This window comes from Ostrinia furnacalis, unplaced genomic scaffold, assembly GCF_004193835.3.
Source record: "Ostrinia furnacalis isolate ACB-3 unplaced genomic scaffold, ASM419383v2 OfSCF3745, whole genome shotgun sequence".
In the NCBI taxonomy this organism is placed as follows: Eukaryota; Metazoa; Arthropoda; class Insecta; order Lepidoptera; family Crambidae; genus Ostrinia; species Ostrinia furnacalis.
The window spans coordinates 345,107-368,649 of record NW_021133984.1 but is presented as its reverse complement, the minus strand read 5'-3'; the positions used below and the strand labels follow the sequence as shown (position 1 = coordinate 368,649).

Below are 23,543 nucleotides of genomic sequence, written 5' to 3'. Positions count from 1 at the left end.
AGAATGCATGACATGTGCTCGGTAGGCCGAACTATTGGTTCGGTGATTTTTATGTGCACGTTTGTAAGCAAAAACTTTGTGTTGTATACTCGGGAAAAACTATTTGACCGCCAATAGAAACCCAGTGAAGGCCAAGTTTGTCCAGGGGAAAGTTAAGTCATTGGTCAACGCTCAATGCATAATTTAAGAAATTCATAATCAAACAGTTTTATTTACTTAAACCAAAGCAATTTTAGCAAGAGGCATTGAAATCAAAATAAAATTAAGGAAGATGCAAGCGACTAAACTTTGTACAGAGTTAGCTTGTAATTTAATAAGTGTTTTAGACCTCTCATATAAATCACATAATGCGATTTATATGCCATTTTAAAAAGGCTAAACATGAGAATCTAGTAATTTTTTTTTAAGCAAAACAAGATATTTTCTCTCTCTCTCTCTCTTTCTCTCTCTCTTAATCTCGATAGAAATCAGAAGTCCAAAATCAAAGCAAGCAAAGCCGCGTACTGACACTAGTTCACGTTGTATCACAAACATCCAGTCGATCTGTTTCTACTTCTGGCTCGCTGATTCCAATGCACTGAAAATTGAATCCTTTTGACAATTGGACTGTCTTCTGGACTGGAAAGAAAAATAGGCGAACTAGACGAAAGTCCTTTGGTTTGTTTTTGCTTTGCGTTGCGATGCTGGAAAAATGAAATCTTTGAACGTGACTAGCAGTTCTTTAATTTTTTTAGAACTAGTAAATTCATCTGGCTGACTGTGAATTAAATTAAAATGAATTGATTGACCAATGGAGAAAAATAAATACCTCACATTCTCTTTGAAAAAATAAAAAAAGGAGATGAGGGTTAAATAAGGGAAACCGAAGATTTCTCATGTTAAGACTAGTATGTACAGCTACAGCTACACGTAAAAAACAGACAATACAATTACTAAGTGAAACAATAAACAAGGCAGGTATTTCTTTTTCAGGCCATACATTACATTGGCTGTGTATCGAAAGGTCTGATTTCAGAGACTCAAGGGAAAACTAGCCAAAACGGTCCTCAACCCGTTTTTGCTTTTTGGCTTTTCATACAAGAGGGTGCAAGAGGTGTCAAAAGTAAATTTCATCGAAAATTAACTCCGAACTAATAATGTGCTCAAAGCCTCACAAGTGGTAGGGACACAATTGATGACAAAGAACATCAAAAAGCTACCCTAAGATTGGGATATAAAGTCGAAATTCGTTGTCACCGTTTGAATTTCACACATCAAAAATTCTTGAAATACGCGCGAGCCCACGCAACGATGGAAATAATTAATTTTCACCAAATCCATTACTTTCGAGTACTGAAACGGTTGGGCAAACAATAAAATGGACTGTTCAATAATCGGTCAGTTCGCAGTTTCGTTGCGTAATAATTTCCATAAACGTGTTTTAAAAAAATGGTGGATAACACATTAAATTATGTGATACTAGCTTAGATCGTGAACTAACTGATATACTTATACTTAATTTTAATAAATATAAGAAACAAAGAAAGAAAGAAAGAAAGAAAGAAAGAAAGAAAGAAAGAAAGAAAGAAAGAAAGAAAGATAGGTACATTTATTACAATGGACATCACACAAATACAGGCAATTACATAGACATGACAGTGGCACATAATAATGGAAGAAGAAAAAATAAAAACAAGAGTAAACTGAGCAGTGCCACCCATCCACCAACAAGATGCCCACTGCAATGGGACCCCACTCAGCATATGCCGTGGCCCACGGTGACGAAGGCCACGGCGCTGGTTTTCAGTGTGCCAATATAAAATTATTTGTCTACCATTAAAATAGTTACCTACTCTATTTCACCAGATCTGGTGAAGGTCGCGGAAAACGCCTGGATGCGGGCAGCGCAGGACCGATCGTTATAGAAATCCTTGGAGAGAGGCCTTTGTCTAGTATTGACGTCATTTGTCTAGTATTGACGTCACTTTCTATTTATTTAGCAACAAGCATAATAACTAATAAGACGCAAAAGCCGAACGGTGAAGGTTTCAGACTGGCCGACTCCAGATACAAGGAACACTAGTTCGAACTCAGATCATAGAAAGAGAATAGATATGAAGTCGCGCGTAACTACAACGAGAACCAGTGTCCCCACATTTCCCCCACCACAGCTCCCACACACACATTCAACTGTGTAAAAACAAAGCGACTGAGAGTCTACGACAACATGTGCAACCGGCTTAAAAGTGCTGTGATTGGCCAGAAGGCATGCCTTATGGCCAATCAATGGCCGCGTGACGTTACGCACACATTGAAAACGCTAGTGAGAGAACAAAGATAAAATGGAGTCGACAAGATATCGATACTTTAAATCGCTAGGGGCAAGGATCGAAACTGATTTCACAAAATGCTTATGTATGAAAACCTTTTTATTATTATACGTTATTATTAACTACTATCACGCATTTACTTTTTAATTATGGCGATATGCGTACCGCATAATGTTTATCAAAAATAATGCCTATATTAGGCTTTCAACTAGCTCTTATAGTAATTAAAATAAAAAATAATAAAATAAAAATTGTTTATTTCTGTAAATCATTTACAATAAAGTTACCGGGGTCTCCCAGAAAGTAATCGTAAGATACTTGTGTTGGGAGTACCTCGCTCTTCCACCTTAGTTACAAATTAGTTTAGATTTACGTGATAGATTTGCTAGTAGTAGGTAATAACATTGTTAAGTACATAAGGTTATAATTGAGGTAAGTGTGCATGGGTGTGATGTGTATGTATGTAAATGTGAGGTAAGTGTCTTTAGGTGTGATATGAGCATATGTATGTAAATGTTAGTATGTGAGTATGGGTGTGATGCGAGTATAAAATATGTTTGTAAATGTGAGGTAAGTGTACATGGGTGTGGTGTGTACGTATGTAAATGTGAGGTATGTGTGCATGGGTGTGTTGTGAGTATATGTATGTAAATGTGAGGTAAGTATGCATGGGTGTAATGTGAGTATATGTATGTGAATGTACAAGTGAGGTAAGTGTGCATGGGTGTGACGAGAGTATAAAAATATGTATGTAGATGTGAGGCAAATGTGCATGGTTGTGATGAGTATGTTATGTTGTGTGTCAATTTCAACTTCATCTAATTCTTACGAAAATATTTTCCACCTCAACGTAATCGAGTGTAAAAAGCCAATCAGTGAGACATTTCTTACACTCAAACAGTAATTTGGGGTAAATATTAAGAATGCGATTAATTTTATTATAAANTGATGATACGCAACCGAGCCGAAACGTCGGGAGGGTAAATATTATTTACCGTTAAAATAGATATTGTTGCAATAAATCCCGTGAAGTGATAATTTTAAAGTAGGAAAACAGCTTTTTTTATAAATTCACGGTCGAATTGTGATTAGGTCCTAGTTCATCATCATCATTTCAGCTACAGGACATCCACTGCTGAACACAGGCCTCCCCCAATGATTTCCTCGCTCGGTTATCCCTCCGCCTTTCTGCGTTATTTACTAAGTTGCACCTTGATTATTTGGAACTAGCGGCCGCCCGCGACTTCGTACGCGTGGATCCCGTTTTACCCCCTTCATCTATCTTACGCGGTTTAGATTTTTTCATACAAATGTTTTTTCCCGCTAACTCCCGTTCCCGTGGGAATTTTGCAATATCCTGTTGTAACTAAGCTTTAAGTTTACTAAGGTACCAATGCATGCCAAATTTCAAGCGTCTAACTTAAGAGGTTTAGATTTTTCATACAGTTCCCGTTCCCGTGGGAATTCCTAAGTATACTATAACCTGCCCAGGAGTATGAAGAATAATTGTACTAAGTTTCGTTAAAATCCGTCGAGTAGCTTTTGTTTCTATAAGGAACATTCAGACAGACAGACAGACAAAAATTTTACTGATTGCATTTTTGGCATCAGTATCGATCACTAATCACTAGAGATGAAACGGATATCCGGTAACTATCCTGTAGGCCGGATACCGGATAGTAACTCACTATCCGACCGGATACCGGATATTAAAAAACTACGACAATTTCTTATAATAAAATGAAATATATTCATCTTTGAGGTAAATATCAATAAAAAGGCTTATAATAATAACGGCGTATAATTAAAGTCCACAAAGATACAAAAAAGCTATATTAGGCATTTCAAAAAACTTTTCTTTTTCAGGGCTATTCACTCTAATGACGAATCTATACATCTAGGTATACTTAATATTATAAATGCGAAAGTAATTCTGTCTGTCTGTCTTGCTTTCACACCTAAACCACTGAACCGACTTTGATGAAAATTGGCAAAGAGATAGTTTGAGTCCCGGGAAAGGAGATAGGATAGTTATTATCCCGGTTTTTGAAACAGGGACACGCGCGATAAAGTTTTTCTGTGACAGATAAAATTCCACGTGGGCGAAGCCGCGGGCGGAAAGCTAGTATTAAATAAATAAATGTTTGTTAATGTCCGAAATATAGCCAATTAAAATAGGCGATCTTTTTTTCACTGATGGTCTGATGACATGATGCAGTTCAGTCGGATTACGCAGCAAGTAAACTAATTTAAAATTTCCCCATTCAACCACACACTCACGATGGCAACCGAAATCGCTCGAATTGATCTGCCCCCTAGACAAGTAGCAAAATCTGACATTCTATTCGGTCGGATACGGATTCGATTTTCGAAAAGTGTGACTTGTCTACTAGACCCACTGATCGCGTTCGAAGCACCTGGCGGCGCTAAACTCGTCATGACATACAACGAGACAATGGGCCAACTATCCGGCCGCCGGATATCCGGCTATCCGGTCTAGCAGCTCGCCGGATATCCGGTATCCGGTATCCGGCCAAACCACTATCCGTTTCATCTCTACTAATCACCCCCTGATAGTTATTTTGAAAATATATTTCATGTACAGAATTGACCTCTCTACAGATTTATTCGTTTCGTTTCGTTTCAGCCAAATGACGTCCACTGCTGGACAAAGGCCTCCCCCAAGGTTTTCCACAATGAACGGTCCTGCGCTGCCCATCATGTCTAATGTCCGTGTTGCACCCACTNTTCAGCTTGTAAACTGACGCTAAAGTGGAAATTTACAAAACCTGTGTGGACTTATCTTGATAGAATTCTTAAATACTAAACTAATCGCAATATTTTCTCAATTAACTATTTAGACGACGAAATTGTCTAACTATTTATGCCTATAACATATTTGTAATATTACTGGTTAATAATTGTAACGAGTTGAAAAAGTACTGTTTTTGCGCCAAACGGCGTAAACGCTCTTAAGTAAAGGAACCCTTTCAAGTAGCCTTCGCTTTCTGTCAGTCAGTATCTTATGTACCGAGAGAAGAGGTAAGCTCATGAAATGTTGACAGAATTTATTTCTATTTACTGCTCTATAAACAATTTTATTATAAAAGTGAAAATTATAAGGAAGAATAGGATAATACATTATAGGATTCTCATTTAAAGGAGGAGGACCCTTCAAAGTTGTTTCAGTTGGATTTTTCTTTCCGTTAGATTTAATTAAATTTTAAAATAGGTAGAGTTAATATCTTTATTATGACACGGACGGAACCCTCGTATCCAACTCACACGTGACCGCATTTCTGCTTTACCTTGCCGAGAGAGTCAAATTTTGATCAGGGTTACTGAGGAAACCATCGAAGTCAATGAGGTTAATGATAACCCTCAGTGAATGCGAATTCAGCCAGTATAGTAGCGCATTGCTCGTAACTTGAACCTAAGTATGGCGTGGAGTCCAAGTCTACAATGATGAAGTTTCACTTAAAAAGATGTGGATAAAAATAATTAAATCATACCTACTACTTCTCGGAGGCCTGTGTTTAGCAAATTGACGTTCTGTGACTAAAATTACAAAAAACATCACAAAAAATTACATTAATCGTAAAAAATAGCTCTGATTTGATGGCACTTAGTATTTTACTGATTATGTAATGTCACTATACTATAGAATACACTCACCTTAACAGAAGCCTCACCAGTTATAGTCTACCTACAGGGAGAGATGGCGGAAGACTGAACGCCGCGCTGACGATGGGGATCTTCATGTGTTGGTGTAGTTGAAAGAAAAAAACCATAAAACTATTTTTTTCTGTAAGTAGGCTCTCAAAGAGCACTTTAACATGTCTCAACCACTGCTCCAGGATACTAATATAAGCCAGATCTGAGAAGAAGCAGCGCTAGAAACTCAGCCACGGCACCCAATAAAATCTATTGTTTTCTATAAAAAGTCTAATAAAGCCGCACTGAGCTAACATCTCGACAATTGCGCCAAGCAAGGTCGAAGGAATCCGTGCGCAGTTCCTACCGGCCCGGGGCGCGCTCAAAGAGCTGTTGATCGCGATAACGCTAGACGTGGTTCCGTGGACGGCTCTATGTAGTAATAAGCATTACTTGCTAGTTGTTAAGAGCTAGTTATTTAACCAGCGGTCTTTCCAAAACACTATCATCCGAACATCTTCATTACCGTCCTTGACAGCATCCTCACATAACATCAAGTGTGATTGTGGTCAAATAAGTACATGTCTTGTTCAGCATTAAGAAAATTTGTGCTAAGTAAGCCAAGCATTTAAGCTTTGGGACTACCCAAATGTCATCCACTCTACACCAGAGGCAAGTCGAGTGGTTTGTTTTTTCATTGACTAAAGTAAGTAACTAATTAAGACTTGTAGCTCTATATCACCGGAAATAAGCTTTGAATTCCTTTATGTTCACAGGGACTTCATGTGGGGTATATACCCCAAGTTACCACTACTGCAACTACTGACTAGTCCGTTCTTACTCATGTCACTATACATGTAGAGTTGCTCGGCTTCGTTGAAGAACAACAAGCCTTGAAACTCGGGTATAGTGAGGCCAACCACACAGATCACACCAGTGCAGCCTTGCGATTTAGGATGCCAATAATAATAATGACGCAAATCAGGCTTATTTTGGTCAGCTTGTTTTCACTAAATCACGTAACAACTTAATATCAAATTAGCTTTAACCGCTTTATAACGCATACCACCGTCCTGTCCTGGCTGACCGCCCTCTCATATAGCCTAATGGCCGCCGGCTAAATCTTCACATGGTGTTTTACAACAGGCTCAGTCAATACAGCCTCCCCCAGTTTTAATCGCAAAAGTACTGCCTATTTACTTATACTGCCCCCCTTAAGGCAATGATTGCGTATGTAAATATAGACGTTCAGTTTGTATGAACCCCTGATAGCATTCAGACGGTAGGATGAAATTATAGTCATTGGCTTGTTATTATGAAAGTTACTATTTATCATATCAAATGTAATATAGTAACTTATTTGTAATGCATGTTTGATGATACAGTCTGACTTGTTATTTGTTGTGCGGTTGATTATTTATTAATTAACTTATTTGCATTTGATAAATTACGAATCTTTTCCCAAATTACAATAACGTACACACCTACTCGTACGTCTACGAGTAACTTAGGATGTAAATCAGTAGGTTTGAAAAGTAAGTAGGATTAATTAATTGTTATGTACTCAACAGTCAACATTGCTTCATCAGTATTTATTTACTTGTCAGTAAAATAAGTAATCATAATTACCTATACTTATTTGTACAACATTCGGGGATAAAATGAAATAAGGAAAATACAATTACACACTAAGGACTTTGGGGTAACATTTTTATTTACTTTTTTATAGCAATGGAAAAATTAAATAACAATAGCAATCAGTAGAAAAACAATCGTCATCATAGAAACGCCAATGATTGAGGTGCCGTTGTTCATGTACCCGAATCGTTTGGCCTGGTGGATCAATTCTACCAAAGAATCCATGGTCTCCAGTCCACTTGGCAGGATCTCCTCAGGGGGAAGCAGGAAAGAGTAGGTTCCACGGTCTCTAAGCTCGTAGCAGTATACTAGAGGCACTTGGACATGCTCTTTGACCCAGTCTACACTTCCACCAGTTGCAAGATCTAGAAAAGCACATTAAATTAGTTGTAACATAGCGGTTTTTAACCACGTTTGTCACCAAAGTGCAGGACCCTCAGATCATAGAAAGAGAATAGATATGAAGTCGCGCGTAACTACAACGAGAACCAGTGTCCCCACATTTCCCCCACCACAGCTCCCACACACACATTCAACTGTGTAAAAACAAAGCGACTGAGAGTCTACGACAACATGTGCAACCGGCTTAAAAGTGCTGTGATTGGCCAGAAGGCGTGTCTTATGGCCAATCAATGGACGCGTGACGTGACGCACACTTTGAAAAAAGCAATTAGAGAGAAGAAAGATAAAATGGAGTCGATAAGATATCGATACTTTAAGTCCTGGGGGCAAGCCTCGAAATTGGTTTAAAAAATGCTTGAATGAAAACCTTTTTATTATTATACGTTATTATTATGTTCTTTAACGATTTTTNTCAATGTCGTTATCGATGGAGTATAGAAGTTATAGACTGACAAAGTTTGTATGAAAAGTCATGGGTTAAGTAGGTACTTGCGATTTTTACCAGTATTTACAATATTGGTAATATATTATTATTTACTTTAATAATAATAACAGGATCACTGTAATTATTATTAACTACTATCGCGCATTAACTTTTTAATTATGGCGAAATTCGTACCGCCTATGTTTATCAAAAATAATGCCTATATTAGGCTTTCAACTAGCTCTTATAGTAATTACATAGTTGACAGTTACTAATCCCTTCTACTATTGTTATTGTTTTTGTAAAAACTTAAAAATCGCAAGCAACTCATGATTTTTTCATTCAAAATTAGAAAATAGAAAATAATAATTTACTTCTATTTATCGATAATAGGAAACCGTATTAGAACACGAGCCCTGCACTATGTTACGACCGGCACATGCGGCCGTACTGTGTATTTTCACGCGTCAGTGGATATCGGAAGAAATAAAATACATTGCGCAGTAGTTACGTATGACATAAAGTGGTTGCTAACTAAATCGTCAATGTACAACGTGTTTGAATTTTTATCACCACTAATTTCGATATCGCAGTAAATGTCACGCCACTAAATTCGTTCGTAAAAATGTTTAGTTTTTTTTATTTATAAGCAAAATACCAATGGATTTGCAATACTTACATGTGGTAAATGACTTCATTGTTCCTGTAGTTCTTCGTTTCACTTACGTTATTGCACGTTACGACGCATTATCCAACAATATCGGAGAACATTTCCTCAGTACGACTGAATCGCGACTAACCTGGCGTCGCGGGCGATGTTCGTTTCTGGGCATATCGCGGAGACACGCGCCACGCCCCCGTTTCACATCTATTCCCTTTTATGATCTGAGGCAGGACCTCACCCATGTAAAAAATGTTAGGCAAAGGAAAAATGAAACGACATAATAATGTCGCGATTAGAAAACAAAGAACTTACAAATGGCTTCGGCAATGTTCCCAGTAACGTATTGTGTTCCATATCTCACTGATAATGCGCCCATTGCTCGTCTGCCAATATTTAGCTAAAACAATAACATAATAATTATTTTGAAGTGGCCATTAATCTTTTATTTTCAAGCCACCCATCGTAAAATAATACCTTGGTACACAATCCAAGGATAAAGCAGGGTCAAGTCCATTCGTCCAAAAAGAAAATTATCGATTTGGTGATAATAAATAATAACTCCCTTATTACGTTATGGTATAATGCCTCTGGTGACTCATAAAGCCTGAAGATCAAACTAATAGGTGTAACAACTATGGAAAATATAATTAAATTTTTCTTACCGCATCATGATAATTAGCAACTGGTTCCGTAGTATTTCCAAAAGGAATCAGCAGAAGTTGGCTGAACGAATGGAACGATAGGTACAGTTCAATTTTGTCCCCAATACTCTCTATGTACGTCGACAAAGATCGAGTTTCAATCTCAGAAAAAGGTCCTGGACCAGCGTAGCTGTCTGAAGATGGGTTGGTTGAAGCTCCCTGAGCTGAAAATAAATTTAAAGTACAGATACATCATAGAAAATCATAATAAACACTGACATCTTATACAGAATGTAATGGATTATTCTTGCAAAACTGCTTATGGGCTCCATTATTGGCTTATATTAGGATAAATCTATAGTGAACTGGCAAAAGCTGATAATGGTAATGATGATGACATTATTATGTAGGTACACTTTCCATCAACAGCACAGTTTAAACATTATTGCCAAGTGCACAAGCACCTAGTATCAATAACAATTCAGTGTCAGTCGATAATAATATTTCGTTCCCTTTATTCGATTCTTCGGACACCCTTACCTAGCCAGTTGTTATTCCAATTCCTGTTTAAATCTACTCCAAATGTGGTTCCCTCAATTGGTCGCCTATTTTTGCGCCACAATCTGAACTGAAAAATATTGATAATATTATAATGTTTGAGATTAAATAGTTTGAGAATTCGAGCCATCAAAATTTTTTTACTTACTGATTCATGAGACCAAACATATCCGTCAGGGTTTGTAACTGGGAAAATATACCAATCAAATTCTTTGGCTGCAGCTTGTGTTTCTTTATCTGTACTAGTAAGAAGATCGTTGATGATATAAGTCACTGTAGCTGGAGAAATCCATTCCCTTGAATGTATGCCACCTTCGATAAAAATTGCCTTTTTGTTGTTACCATGAGATATTTTTACACCTTTGATTTGACGACGTTCGTATGAACTTCCTCCAATGATTTCTGATACTAGGTTCGGGTATTCGATAACTAAGCTGTCTAGCCATGCATAAATGCTATCAAGGGTGTGATATTGGTCCCATGTCATCTTTGCATTTTTAGTAAAAGGCGCTACCGTTTGCCGGTCTATCAACCTAAAAATTGGAAATGCCAGTTTAAAATTAAGTAGTTTAAAACTTTTACTGAAAAATTCATAAAATTGGATGAAGTTCAACACCAATATCTAACTAACCATTCGTGTGCAGAACAAGAAGTTAACGTGATAATAATTGTATTGTGCTCAGAAATTAAATTATAAAATGAATTAGTTACTTACTCTTGTATATTTTCATGGGCGATTTCAAACCCTACCGAATTCCCATTCATAATACTTTCAAGGGAAATTTTATTTTCAGGGCTTGATAACACCATAACATGTTCAGCTTTTGGCACAGGATCACTCCAGAAATCGTACTGTTGTTCATTGTCTTGAAGATTTTGTAGTAAAGTAATTTGTGCTTCAGTCTTAGGATATAATTTATACAAGGTGTAGTTATCAAAACGAAATTTTTCACAATACACACACCACACTAGACCTAATACTACTAATATTATAGACTTCATTGTAACTTTTATGCCAGCCCAATCCTATAAATTATTGTTTTTAATAATTATTTCTTATTTAATATTGCTACTGTCGGCATCAAAGATAAATAGAAAATAAAATAGACGTTCCAAATTATCAACTTCTGATGTTATCTATTTATCAAATTATTAAGCAATAAATTTGGTTTATCAGTTATAATGTCGCAATTAAACCGATAACGTTTATGGAATATCATAATAAATAATAATACCTTAATGACAGTACGGTAAAAGTAAATGTTAAGTGATGGAAAATTCCACTTACGGATGTAGCTTTTATCATCAAAATGATTTGCAAATGATACGAATCGAAACTTAAACGATTAAATCAAGCGTATAGTCTCATAATACGAGATTTAGTAATTTAAAATAATAATTGATATTAATGATTATCTGAATTCAATGCCCTAAGTTAAAGTAACTAGCATGTTCATTCATCATTGTGAAAGTCAATCACGTATTTGCATAATGGAGAAAAGTATAGTCATTCTATTGGTGATTCCTTTTGAATATTTTTATTGGACAGTACCTACTAGACTTAAGAGCGTTGTCACATTTTTCATGCAGAAATCGAGAATTTGGCAGATTTCGAAATGATTTTAGTCATATCATTTATTGTTATAGCTTCTTTTGACTTATATCATCGTAATTATCATACATTTTTACGGAATGTCTATTGACAAAATCTCGTTCAAATTGGATTTTTGCCTACGAAAACAGCGAATTTCGAAAGCCCGATTTCCAGGTAACTCGCGAAGGCACAACTTTGAACTAATATTACAACAAATTTATTTCTAAGTAAGAAGATAGAATGTATTCATTAGAATAAGCATACCCTGAAGAAGAAAGTGTATTGAGAAAATTTTGATGTTTAATTCATTAAATTGCATTTTTATCATGTCTAAGATAGTCAAAATTCGAGAAAATTACTGCAAGAAAACAGGTCACATCTCATAATCTAAAAGTCATTTGGCAACATAAACTACTTTATACTTAAGAAGAAACATAGTACTATTATTGTGTGAAAAAGAAAAAATATCTATCTTCAATCTTCAAATGAAAAATTAATTTGAAAATACTATAAAATCGGGTGCATCAAATGGCATAAATCAGTCGTGCTTTGGCACTCGTAGACGCCGGGTCTATGTCAGTTGACTGCCCACTGACGTATATGCGTCACGCGTGATTTTTTCGTAAATTGTAGTATGATTGAGTACTTTTGATCCGCAAGTATTTTTAATTTATTTGTTTAGGTAAATCGGACTTGTAATTTCTTTCTTTTCAAACTTTTTATTATTTTACTTACAGAATATGGGTAGAATAGATAAAAGATATTATTATGGTATCTGTTTGGTCAGGAAAAAATAAATGACTAATAAAAATTTTAACAGGGTGTCAAAACATTAGTCTATGCTATTGTGTTTCTACCAACATAAAATATACTCTTCCTTACTAATAAAAGTTGAATAGCGTCTGTATGGTCACACAACGCTTCGTCATGTTTTTCCGAAAGTTCAATTACTGACGACTGAATGAAAGAAATTGGTGCGTAACTATTCATCTGATATTAAACGTTTAGTAATAAAGGGGTAGGTCAGGTAAATGGCAAATCCACCAGCGGTCGCTCGATGACACTTAGACAAATAGTTTTATAAAACGTCAACTAAGTTGGTTAGGTATTTGTATTGTAGATACTTATACAAATGAACGTATAAAATGAGTTTATTTTTAAAAGTATAGGTACAGGGTGGAAACGATAAGTGATTTCACTTGATTTTTAATTATACAAGATATCGAGAAACTGTTTACTGTTCCTGTAAGTGCTTCATGAGCTCTTTAAAACAATAACAATAAATAGGTCAAAGAATAAACTGGATCTATGCGAAAATTCAATGTTTCCGAATTTCATACTAAATGTATGCCGCCAGCCATACCTACCATATTAGAAGTGTTAATTTTTTAAATTTAAATTTTTAATTGAGTAATATATAATAATCAAACAACAAACTCGTAAATTGCATTCTTATTTAAATTATTTACGGAAAACATGATTTTAGGTTTAACTTGCTACAATATCATCAAGAGATACTAATTAATAAATACTAAATAAACAGATAAAGGGGACGGCATTAAGGCACTCAGAATTCTCAGAAACCATTGATTTCGTGTTTGTTTGTAACTGTATTAAATGTATGAAAGCTGGAAATATAGGTTTTTTGAATAGATTCAGTTCGTTCTTAAACATATTATTGATGCCGTTTGCTAGGTCTCATGAAGCACTTTTTCAGTAAGTAACCATTTGTTCGACATCTTGTATACCTACTATAAGAAATATTCGAGTGAGATCACTTATCGATTATTTTCGTCATCCTTATTTGTATTAAATTTAATTAAAATACACTAAGGCTGAGATGCACCACCTAACTTTGACCCTAACTGACAATAACCGGTGTTTTATGTTAGACAGATTTTTGACATCCAAAATTTTGATGTCAATGTTAAAATAAGACTGTGCAACACGGCCTAACAAATGTATCGTAGACAGTACTTTTTATTTTCTTCATAAATCTTTCTTTCCTTTGTAAAGCTATCTACAAGCTTTTATTTTCTTTGACAACTGGAGTTGTAAAATCTTGCAACTTAAAATTTACTTACTTCCCGTTTTCCCATTGAGCTGAAATTTTGCATGTCTACACAGGCATGCAAAATTTCGTTTCATTTCGCACTAAATAATTTAATTTACACGTGACTGGACTTGGTATTATATGGATCTCACAACTTTTTACCGTAGAACAACTGAGTAGTGAGACTTGGTTTTTTGACAAGTATTGTTTTTGATGGGTTTGTATGGCAGAACGCATGTGTATCTAATGGGATAACTGTTTAAAAACAAAATCAGAATAAATTTTAATTTTTCTATCCCGCATCATAAAAACTAAAAAGTCAAAAGTAAAATTTAAATAGTATATATTTTTCATAAACAAGCTTTTGATGCTGTAAAAAGAATAAAATAAAACATAAATTCTTTCAAACCCATCAACATATTACTTTACTCAATTTAAAGATTAAAAACTTGAAGCGGGATTTACTAGTGTAAAAAATACATTAATTACGTAACTTGATTTTTCTAAAAGTCTGATCTGAGAAAAAAATCAAATAGGTAAATTATACAATATTTCTTTATTATTATGTATGATGTACTGTCTTAGGTACGATACAACTACGGATTAAGATCGTTTAGTCGACGCAGCGTTGAAATTGTACAGATAAATGCAGTTTGCGCACTCACTACGCGACGTCAAGCAATAAAAACCTAAAATTCGAACGCCAATTTTTTGCTACAACGCTCTTAAAAGGATAGCAAGTAAAAAACATTAAATGCATGCAAAACATTTACTTATTCTGAAACATTTTTCTATTTAAAACATAACATAGTTCACAAAAACAAATGCTATCGTCAACAAAGATGCGTGTAGACCACTTCCACTGTTCATGTAGTCCAGCCTTCGTGCTTGGTGGATCATTTCCAGGATTGAATCCATGGTCTCTTCGCCACTCGGCAAGATCTGGTCTGCCGGCAGAAGGTGTCCATAAGTACCGCGGTCCCGGAGTTCGTAGCAGTAGACTAGTGGAATCTTGAGGGCTTCCTTGACCCAGTCAATGCTGGTGCCGGTGGCAAGATCTAAAAAATTAAGAATTTTTCATTGAGCTCTTACTAGTATACTTATCTATGTAGGCCCCCAAAATCTTCAAAATCATGTTGAACAGTGAGAGCAAGACTTTGCAGTGCAATAGTGGAATATTCTCAAAAAGATAAGTACCTATTAAATGTTTGGCGTTAATTGATGGCTAGTTACAATCTAAATTTTAATGAAGGAATAGATTCAGTCTCAGGTCTGTGTTGTCTGAATCGAATTTTGGGCGTCGTTCATACGATTATAGTGAAGTTCTTATCACTTACAAATAGCTTCAGCAATGTTTCCCGTCGTGTAAGGAGTTCCATAGCGAACAGATAGTGCACCCATTGCTCGCCTTCCAATTTTCATCTGAAATCATACAAGTTATACTTCTGTATTATGTACCTAACTAACATAAGGTAATATTCCTTCGTCTTTGCTTAAAAAAATTACCGCATCGTAGTAATTCGCCAACGGCTCAGTTGTGTTCCCAAAAGGCAGCAAAAGAAGTTGACCAGAGGAATGCATAGAAAGATACAATTCTATATCATCAGCTAGCGAGCTGATGTATTCCGATAAAGTTCTTGTTTCTGCTTCAGAAAATGGTCCTGGACCAGCGTATGTGTTGGATGATGTTACATTGCTTGAACCCACACCTGAAAACAGGACATTTTATTTTGATTCGTGGAAATTATAGAAAATGTCAATGTATTTGATGGATATAAAGAAGTAGATACCAAGCCAGTTGTTGTTCCAGTTTCTGTTTAGATCAACACCGACTTCGTCACCAAATGGACGTCGGTTTTTACGCCACAGTCGGAACTGAAAAAATAAAAGGTTACTTTATTGAATGGCCATTCTCGGATTGGCTTAAAACAATATAGCAAGCAATCTACAAGTATTTGGACGAAATGGACGTAAAGCCTTTTTAAGATTTCTTTAAATGGGAGAACTTTTTAATTCTGATCACTTATCTTCATTTGCAACACTGAGTTTAGTTACGTACTTTAGATAGTAGGTACTTACTCGATGAAAAAAAAGCCCTCCGACAACTCAAAAAACTATGAAAACCCTAATTCTGTGCCTATACTTAACATGTGATACTTACTTCTGTATGAGTCCAAATATAGCCATCAGGATTTGTAACAGGAAAGATATACCAATCAAAGTCACGCGCTGCTGCTTGCGTCTCTTCATCAGTGCTGGATAAAAGCTCATTGATAATATAGTTGGTCACAGCTGGTGTAATCCACTCTCGTGCATGTATACCGCTCTCAATAAATATGATTTTTTTGCCTGATCCATGGGAAATTTTTATGCCTTTAATCGTTCTACCTTCATGCGAAGTTCCTCCTTCTATCGTGCTAGCTACAGTTGGGTATGTTGCAACTAAATCATCAATCCAAGCATAAATATCATCTAGTTCGTAATAAGCGTCCCAGGTCATGCTTTTTGTGTTTTTCGTTGTCGATAACTCTGTAATATTATACAATAAAATTATTTAAGATTATTGAAAGGTTTTGTTCTAATAGCGGCTTGAGCAAGCTTCCAAAGTTAGCTTGCTACGGATAGTTTTATAGAATAAGATAAGTTATTACCCTAATCATACTTAAAGAATTCCACCTTAACTCTTTACATAATCTCTTCCAGATTTCGTGAATCGTTGAATTGTCGTTATGTTCATAGTTTAATTAATAGGCACTTACAAAATGACCTCTGAGTTTTTACCACTTGGGCAATGCCCGTTATCTAAAATACTTATACCTTAGATACTTACTCTTGAATATTTGGCAAAGTAACTTCAAAGCTTACTTCATGCATTTTCAAGTAATTTTCTAAATAAGCTTTATTTTCCGGACTTGATAATATCGAAACATATTCAACGTGTGGGTACACCTCACTCCAGAAGTCAAACTTATCGTCAGCATTTTCTAATTCTTCAAGCCACGTTATTTGGGTCGCATTTTTCGGTAAAACTTTGTACAAACTGTAATTGTCGAAACGAACTTTTGCTAAAGTTACACTGACTAAACAAATACAAAGTAATGGTTTTAACATTTTGAAATATTTGACGTGTTGATGCAAACGAGAACTACAGTTAAATGGTTTTAAATTTCCCTTTTCATGTGGTCATTCTCAACAATGTATAAAGTACATTAATATAGTTAATAATAAACTTATAGATTAGTGTCCATAAAGTTTATAGTTTTTATAACCAAATTTAATGGCGTTATTAGATGCCGCTGTGATAGACAATTTGATACCTACTCGTATTATCTTTTTTCAATGTTTTCTTCCAAGGTTCATAAAGTGATTTTCTGTTATTCGGGATGAGACATGTCAGAGACTTATAATGTGATGGCTCATAAAGTTAGACAACTGTAGTGTGACCCTTGCTTTTATGACCCATTCGATAAAAAGAAGACAACGTTTTAAATTCTTAAAATATTTTGTGTACCAGTAGGTCAAATCATATAGCAATACAAATCATATACATAGCTCTTTTAATTCCTTGTGGCTAACTTTATTTTGTATTATGCTTGTGTTACGCCGGCGGAGTTCGAACCAGCGATCCTCGGATCACGAATCGGTTAGCTCGACACCTTCACTGTTGGATTTTATCGTGGCTTCAACTTTTAAAATAACAATATAATTCCATTGATGTCATAGATGCAAATTCTCCAATGTCATAATTTGGCACATCTTTTGTTTTCAAGAATAATTTTATGAAGTGACCCGTATAAACTTATATAATTTGAACCATAAAATTTATCGGCATCATAACGTGTTATCTTTACGACGTGAACTTTATTGATACTTTAGTTGTTGTTTCATTGGAAATATTTTGAAGCAAATACGAGTATTTCTTCTATCGGTATTGCTTAGTTAGTGTAGTATGTTGTATAATTCTTATGTGCTACAATTATTGGGCCCGTGTAAATAAAACCACACATAAGTATGAGTAAACAAATAAAATATCTTTGGACATTTTGCACTGCGCCTCTAGTCCCAAACTTAGCAAAGCTTGTACTATGGGGAATGTACTTACATAAAGATAGATTCAAAACTGCACTCAAGATAGTAATCATCAAACCTGAACGATAAAACTTTATTTCTTTACTTAAACTCTTGTAATGTTTGTTAAGTAAAGAATAGATTACAATTAAAGACGTAATGATTATTGACTTTGATATCCTCAAGTCAAAACAGACAAGTTAAATAATATAAATTAAACCAACCAATACGATATACCACATTTATTTCCCAAATTAAATTACATTGATAAACCTGGCTTCTCTCAGGATGGCCATAACTGAGTCATATGTCTCCTCACAGCTGGGGAGGACTTGCGCTACAGGGAGGGTGTAGCCCCAACCTCCTTGGTCCCTCAGCAAGTAAGTGGCTACGATAGGAGGGTTGAAGCGGAATTTGATCCAGTCAGCTGAGGTACCGGTGGAGCCATCTGGAAAAAAGGAAATTAATAAATGTGCCATGTGGTTACGGCAGAGTAGAATAGAACCCCTGCTCTTAATGTAGAAGACGTAAGAGCTAAGGGACTTTTATGTGAAGGTCTGGTCTCTCCAACCTAACGTACTAACCTAACAAAACTAACCTACCAAAGCATGGGAAGTGTTTCATCATCATCATCATCATTTTCAGCCACAGGACATAAGCCTTTTTTTTAACATGAGGAAATGCTTTGCGCATACCCCAGACCGCGGGGGCAGCCAGGGGTTATGTGGGACTCTCCCCGGCGGGGCCAACCCACTAAAACCTCATGGGATCTTCCCTCAATGATTCCATATCGCCCGGTTGGTAGCGACCTGCATCCAGCGCCTTCCTGCTACCTTTCCTTTGCTAAATCAGAGAGAGTCGCGCTCCTACAGTGGAGACTAACTAATGACCTGATTATGAACAAGATTTACTTAAATAAAAAGAGGCAATTTCATTAATTAAGTAAGGCGAGCGAGTCAAAAGATGGATGAACTTTCATCTTACCAGAAAATTGTAAAGAGGTCCCAACTAAATATTGGGTTCCGTACTTGACGGCTAGTGAACCCATAGCTCTTCTGCCAATGGTGACCTGAAAAAAGATAATGCATAATGTTACTTTACTTGCTTTGCAGTTTCTGTAGAGAGCAACAGAAGAAAAGGATTTTTGAAGTAATCGGCATTATAAAAACAAGTCCCAATTTTTCATTGTTTATGGGCCTTAACACAAGGGAATAAAGTTTAAAATATGGTGGAAACTATATTCCCACTGCCATATAAGTAAAGGGTCAAATTAACCTACGTATTTGTTACTTTAGCTCACCATCTCATTAAAGTTGTACAAAGGTGTCGCAGAGTGCGCGAAGGGTATCAGCAGTCTCTGCCCAAAACTTCTCAAGGACAAGAAGCCAGTGGTGCTCCCGCCAATTGAGTCAAGGTATCGAGCCATTTGTCTGGTTTCTACTTCGGAAAACGGACCAAGACCGACGTAGTTGTTGGCTGATGGAGTGAAACTGCCGCCTTGTACTGAAAAAAAAAAGAACAATTAGATAAAAATATTAATAATAATTATACATATTCGGACTTTTTATTTACTCATAGACTGGTCATTACATTTCTCATGCCAAAACCCAAAAATATAGGAATATTTGTGTCCAGACACTTCAATTTAAGACTCTAAATTTTGGCTTAAGTACTTTTGTAACGCTTAAAGCTACATGAACTCAAATTCATATTCCATCATTATTGGACTTCGTTTAATACATTTTTTAAACTTCTAATCTTATCTATGTAGTCTTTGGTAAGTATTTGGAAGCTTAATAACGCCTCACAGTGCGCGTGGACGTACAGGGTCACACACAAACCAATCACAGAGCTCTATTCAACGCTGTGCGTTCGATTTGCTGCTTCACATAAGCAAATATAGTTTGTGAATACGGCCGTAAATACATACCTCCCCAATGAGAGTTCCAGTTCCTTGAGAGATCAACGCCAATAGCAGCATTAGATAATACGGTTGGTGTTCTATTTTTGGTCCAAAGTCTGACCTGAAATATTATTTAAATGGTAAGTAAAAGTAACTTTATTCACTTTTCGAAATTCAACACAAATAACGGTTTAACAGACAAAACACAAAATATTCATGTTGATTCAAACAACTGAGGGTAGAATCTTGGTGAGATGCCATGAATGAACTACCGTAAACGTGTGCAAGAAGCTCAATCAGACAAGCACTATATATAATATAGTTTCATCCACGAAGACGCGCCCCACCATTATTCTTTCGCTAATGTTTGAGTGTTATCGGTACACGCTAAATTATTCACGAGTGCACACGTACACTACAATAATGACGCTTGGATTTCTCGGATCAAACTCCCCGCACCCCGCGCTTCCTAGACCAAAAACTGGTGGGGTGCGTCTTCGTGGATGAAACGATATAATATTATATCAGGCCGTTGATACAGTATGAATACTCGTATTAATAATAAATATACTTACAGAGTCCTGACTAAACTGGTGTCCATCTGGATTCACAATCGGGAAGATGTGCCAAGTAAAGTCCTGAGATGCCTGCAATGCTTCAGGGTCTTCTCCTCTGACCAGCTGATCTACGATGTACGTGATGACGGTGGGCGACAACCAGTCGGCTCCAATCTGACCACCTTCGATGACGAAGTTGCGGTCGCTGTTGCCCCTGGATATTTTGATGCCGGTTATGTTTCTACCTGGAATGGATGACAGAATGGAAATTATCATAGTTTACTCTAATTCCATGATACAATCCTATTAGTCTAAGGTACATTGAAATGACGCCCTTCAGCTAGAGTGACGGTTAGCGAAAGAACGCTTCCTAGGATTATGCTGACAATTGAGTCAAATTGTGCGTATTGGAAGAGGCTTATGTCCAGCAGTCCAGCTGTTATGGACAGATGATGAGGTTGACACACTGAAGGGTATAAAAACACTATGCATTAGGCATTCTTCCTAGAGTGGGCAACATGTATCTACTTCTATCTACAAAATTGTAAAACATTGACAATGAGATTTTTACAATGGAACTTTTCATGTTTAGCTTTCGATTCCTTTCCCTATCGTTCCGCCTCGATAGTAAATACTGTAACACTAGTTATTACACTAGTTATTAAGTGTCTCAAAACATGTTTGTTTACCTACCTTCAAAAGATCTTCCAACGGTGATCAAGGAGACAATATTACTTTGTGTCTGCGCCAAGTGCTCAAACCATTCATAGATATCATCAATAGTTTGATAGTTTGTCCAAAATAGTTCTGGCTCAGCGCTCCTTCTTTTACGACTGTATAACTGGGCATCGAAGGCTCTGAAAATTGCCAATAAAATACACATCATCATTATCATCATTTCAGCCATAGGATGTCCACTGCTGAACATAGGCCTCCCCCAATGTTTTCCATGTCGATCGATTGGTAGCGGCCTGCGTCAAGCGCAAATCACTTACAAAGGAGGTCATTTACATAAAATCTGCAATAATAAGAATCTATAGGTACTGTCTTCGCAAAAACTCTTAACTTGACTTGGTAAATGCAGCACCATCTCGTGAGTGGCTAATCAAAATAAAAAAGTAATTACAGAAAAAGTTGGTTCAATATAATCTAATTATTTTGTGGGTATCGGCCACTTTCATTAATCTGACACTTTTCTAATCCACACTAATAAAATTAACGGCTAAATTCATTATAAATCAGATTTTAATAAAATTTGGAATATGAACAATTGCTTACTCTTGAATATTATCCAACACCATTTCACTGTAAATGCTGCGTTTCTTCAATGAATGCTCGAACTTCTTCCTCATTTCTGGAGGAGCCACTATACTGGCATAGTCTCCTGCTTGATTCACCGACTTCCAGAAGTCAAGGTCTTCATTCTTCTCCAGTTCTTTTAGGAACTTCACCTGATCTTCATTTTTAGGTTCAACTTTGTACAACGCGTAGTTATCATATCTTACTTTCTCTGCACTAACGATCACCACTATACTTAAAATTAAAAATTTGAGTAACATTTTACTTAATTTGTACTAAACTAATTAAAGCAAGAAGAACGTTTGCTACTAATTTTTTATCAGCTAGCGTAATGTTATCTGTTTTGCCTTTTGATAAACTCGGATTATCGTTGAATTTGGTATTTTCTTTAATATCGTTAGTAGTGATAATGATAGATAGATTATCAGATATTTATGTCAAAGTCTACGTAAACCTTAAACTATAATCTAAATTAGGTACTCTTGTAAATTAGGACAAGTATGTAGACGATGAGTGATTTAAAAATTGCTTCGGTTAATAAAAATACTTCAACACATTCCCAGTTTTGTTTAAAAGCAATGAAGGATCATAGTTCGTTTTAAAACGTATTGAAAAGAATATAGACGCCATCTATTTGGTTCTAACCACCTCCCCGGTGGCAAGCTCAAATAGGGCAGATGGGATTAAAGGCAGTTATCTTGTGATATTTTATTAGCATTTTTGAGATAGTAAAGTGCCTAATCTAAACCAAATGTTACACCAAGATTCTATCAATAACGGTCCCATAATATAAAAGTCCCCATTAGTAAAATCGCTGAAAGAAGGAACGTAAGGAAGACGCTGGATGCAGGCCGCTATCAACCTTGCGATTTGGAAGTCATTAGGGGAGGCCTATGTTCAGCAGCGGACGTCCTGTGGCTGAAATGATGATGATGATGATTACAGGGCAGATAGTATGTACCATCCTGGACTGCATCTCACTTAACACCAGGTGCGATTGCGGTCAAATACCTGCCTTGTCTAGCATAAAAAAATGTAGTAAAAACGCCCTTTTTACATAAAATTAATGCCCTCTTTTTTTCATTTATTAACCCATTTTATTTCAACCGATATTAACAAAGGTCAAAAATCCGTGCCATTCCACATTATTGTTCCACATTTTGCACTCAATGAGGGCTTATTATAGGTAATCCGTTGACGCATCAGCCCTCACAAGAGAGGTCACATTAATGACAATAAAAAAATCTAAATTTTCAAGCAAAAACGTCCTTTTTTATATAAAATCAAAGCCCTCTTTTGTTCATTTTAAAACCACAACCTATATTAATATTGGTCAAAAATCCGTGCCATTCCACATTATTGTTCCACATTTTGCGTTTAATGAGGGTTTATTATAAATCCGTTGACGCATCAGCCCGTCAGAGAGGTCACAATGACAATTTGTTGCGAGTTCGCAAGATTGATTGCCTGAAAGGTAATTAGCCACGGACTGGTGAACGAGGTAAAGCCATATTTAGCTTGGATGTTTTTGAAAAGGATTTAGTGGGTACTGTGTTTAGTTAAGGTAATTTTAGTAATAAGCGAATATAATAAAAAAATATACCTAAGTTTTGTCTTCACAACTTTTATGCCTCAACTACTTGGCCAAAATTGCTGATAATTTTGTTTTAGAGTTTAGTAATGTGTGTGTATCTGCTAATAGTTTCAAATAATCATCATCGTCATCATCATTTCAGCCATGGGACGTCCACTGCTGAACATAATGCATTCCACGTTGAT

At 36.1% G+C, this 23,543-nt stretch overlaps 3 protein-coding genes across 3 annotated transcripts; all 3 read right to left on the bottom strand.

Moving 5' to 3' along the window:
* Nucleotides 1–7,650: 7,650 nt before the first annotated feature.
* LOC114358165 (zinc carboxypeptidase-like) lies at nucleotides 7,651–11,359 on the bottom strand. The gene is made up of 6 exons (XM_028312048.1): nucleotides 11,006–11,359; nucleotides 10,439–10,823; nucleotides 10,273–10,360; nucleotides 9,754–9,956; nucleotides 9,404–9,488; nucleotides 7,651–7,966 (listed from the first exon to the last, which is right to left on the bottom strand). Exons 1-6 carry the CDS (start codon nucleotides 11,290–11,292, stop codon nucleotides 7,704–7,706), a joined length of 1,311 nt encoding a protein of 436 aa, XP_028167849.1. The 5' UTR covers nucleotides 11,293–11,359; the 3' UTR covers nucleotides 7,651–7,703.
* A 3,334-nt stretch (nucleotides 11,360–14,693) lies between these two features.
* On the bottom strand, nucleotides 14,694–17,109 carry LOC114358161 (zinc carboxypeptidase-like). Its single transcript, XM_028312043.1, has 6 exons — nucleotides 16,768–17,109; nucleotides 16,099–16,466; nucleotides 15,728–15,812; nucleotides 15,444–15,646; nucleotides 15,275–15,359; nucleotides 14,694–14,995 (listed from the first exon to the last, which is right to left on the bottom strand). Exons 2-6 carry the CDS (start codon nucleotides 16,435–16,437, stop codon nucleotides 14,733–14,735), a joined length of 975 nt encoding a protein of 324 aa, XP_028167844.1. The 5' UTR covers nucleotides 16,438–16,466; nucleotides 16,768–17,109; the 3' UTR covers nucleotides 14,694–14,732.
* A 1,123-nt stretch (nucleotides 17,110–18,232) lies between these two features.
* Nucleotides 18,233–22,093, bottom strand: LOC114358160 (zinc carboxypeptidase). Its single transcript, XM_028312042.1, has 7 exons — nucleotides 21,744–22,093; nucleotides 21,159–21,322; nucleotides 20,484–20,710; nucleotides 19,936–20,029; nucleotides 19,306–19,508; nucleotides 18,990–19,074; nucleotides 18,233–18,453 (listed from the first exon to the last, which is right to left on the bottom strand). The coding sequence occupies exons 1-7, from the start codon at nucleotides 22,022–22,024 to the stop codon at nucleotides 18,260–18,262; spliced, it is 1,248 nt and encodes a 415-aa protein (XP_028167843.1). The 5' UTR covers nucleotides 22,025–22,093; the 3' UTR covers nucleotides 18,233–18,259.
* Between the last annotated feature and the right edge of the window lie 1,450 nt (nucleotides 22,094–23,543).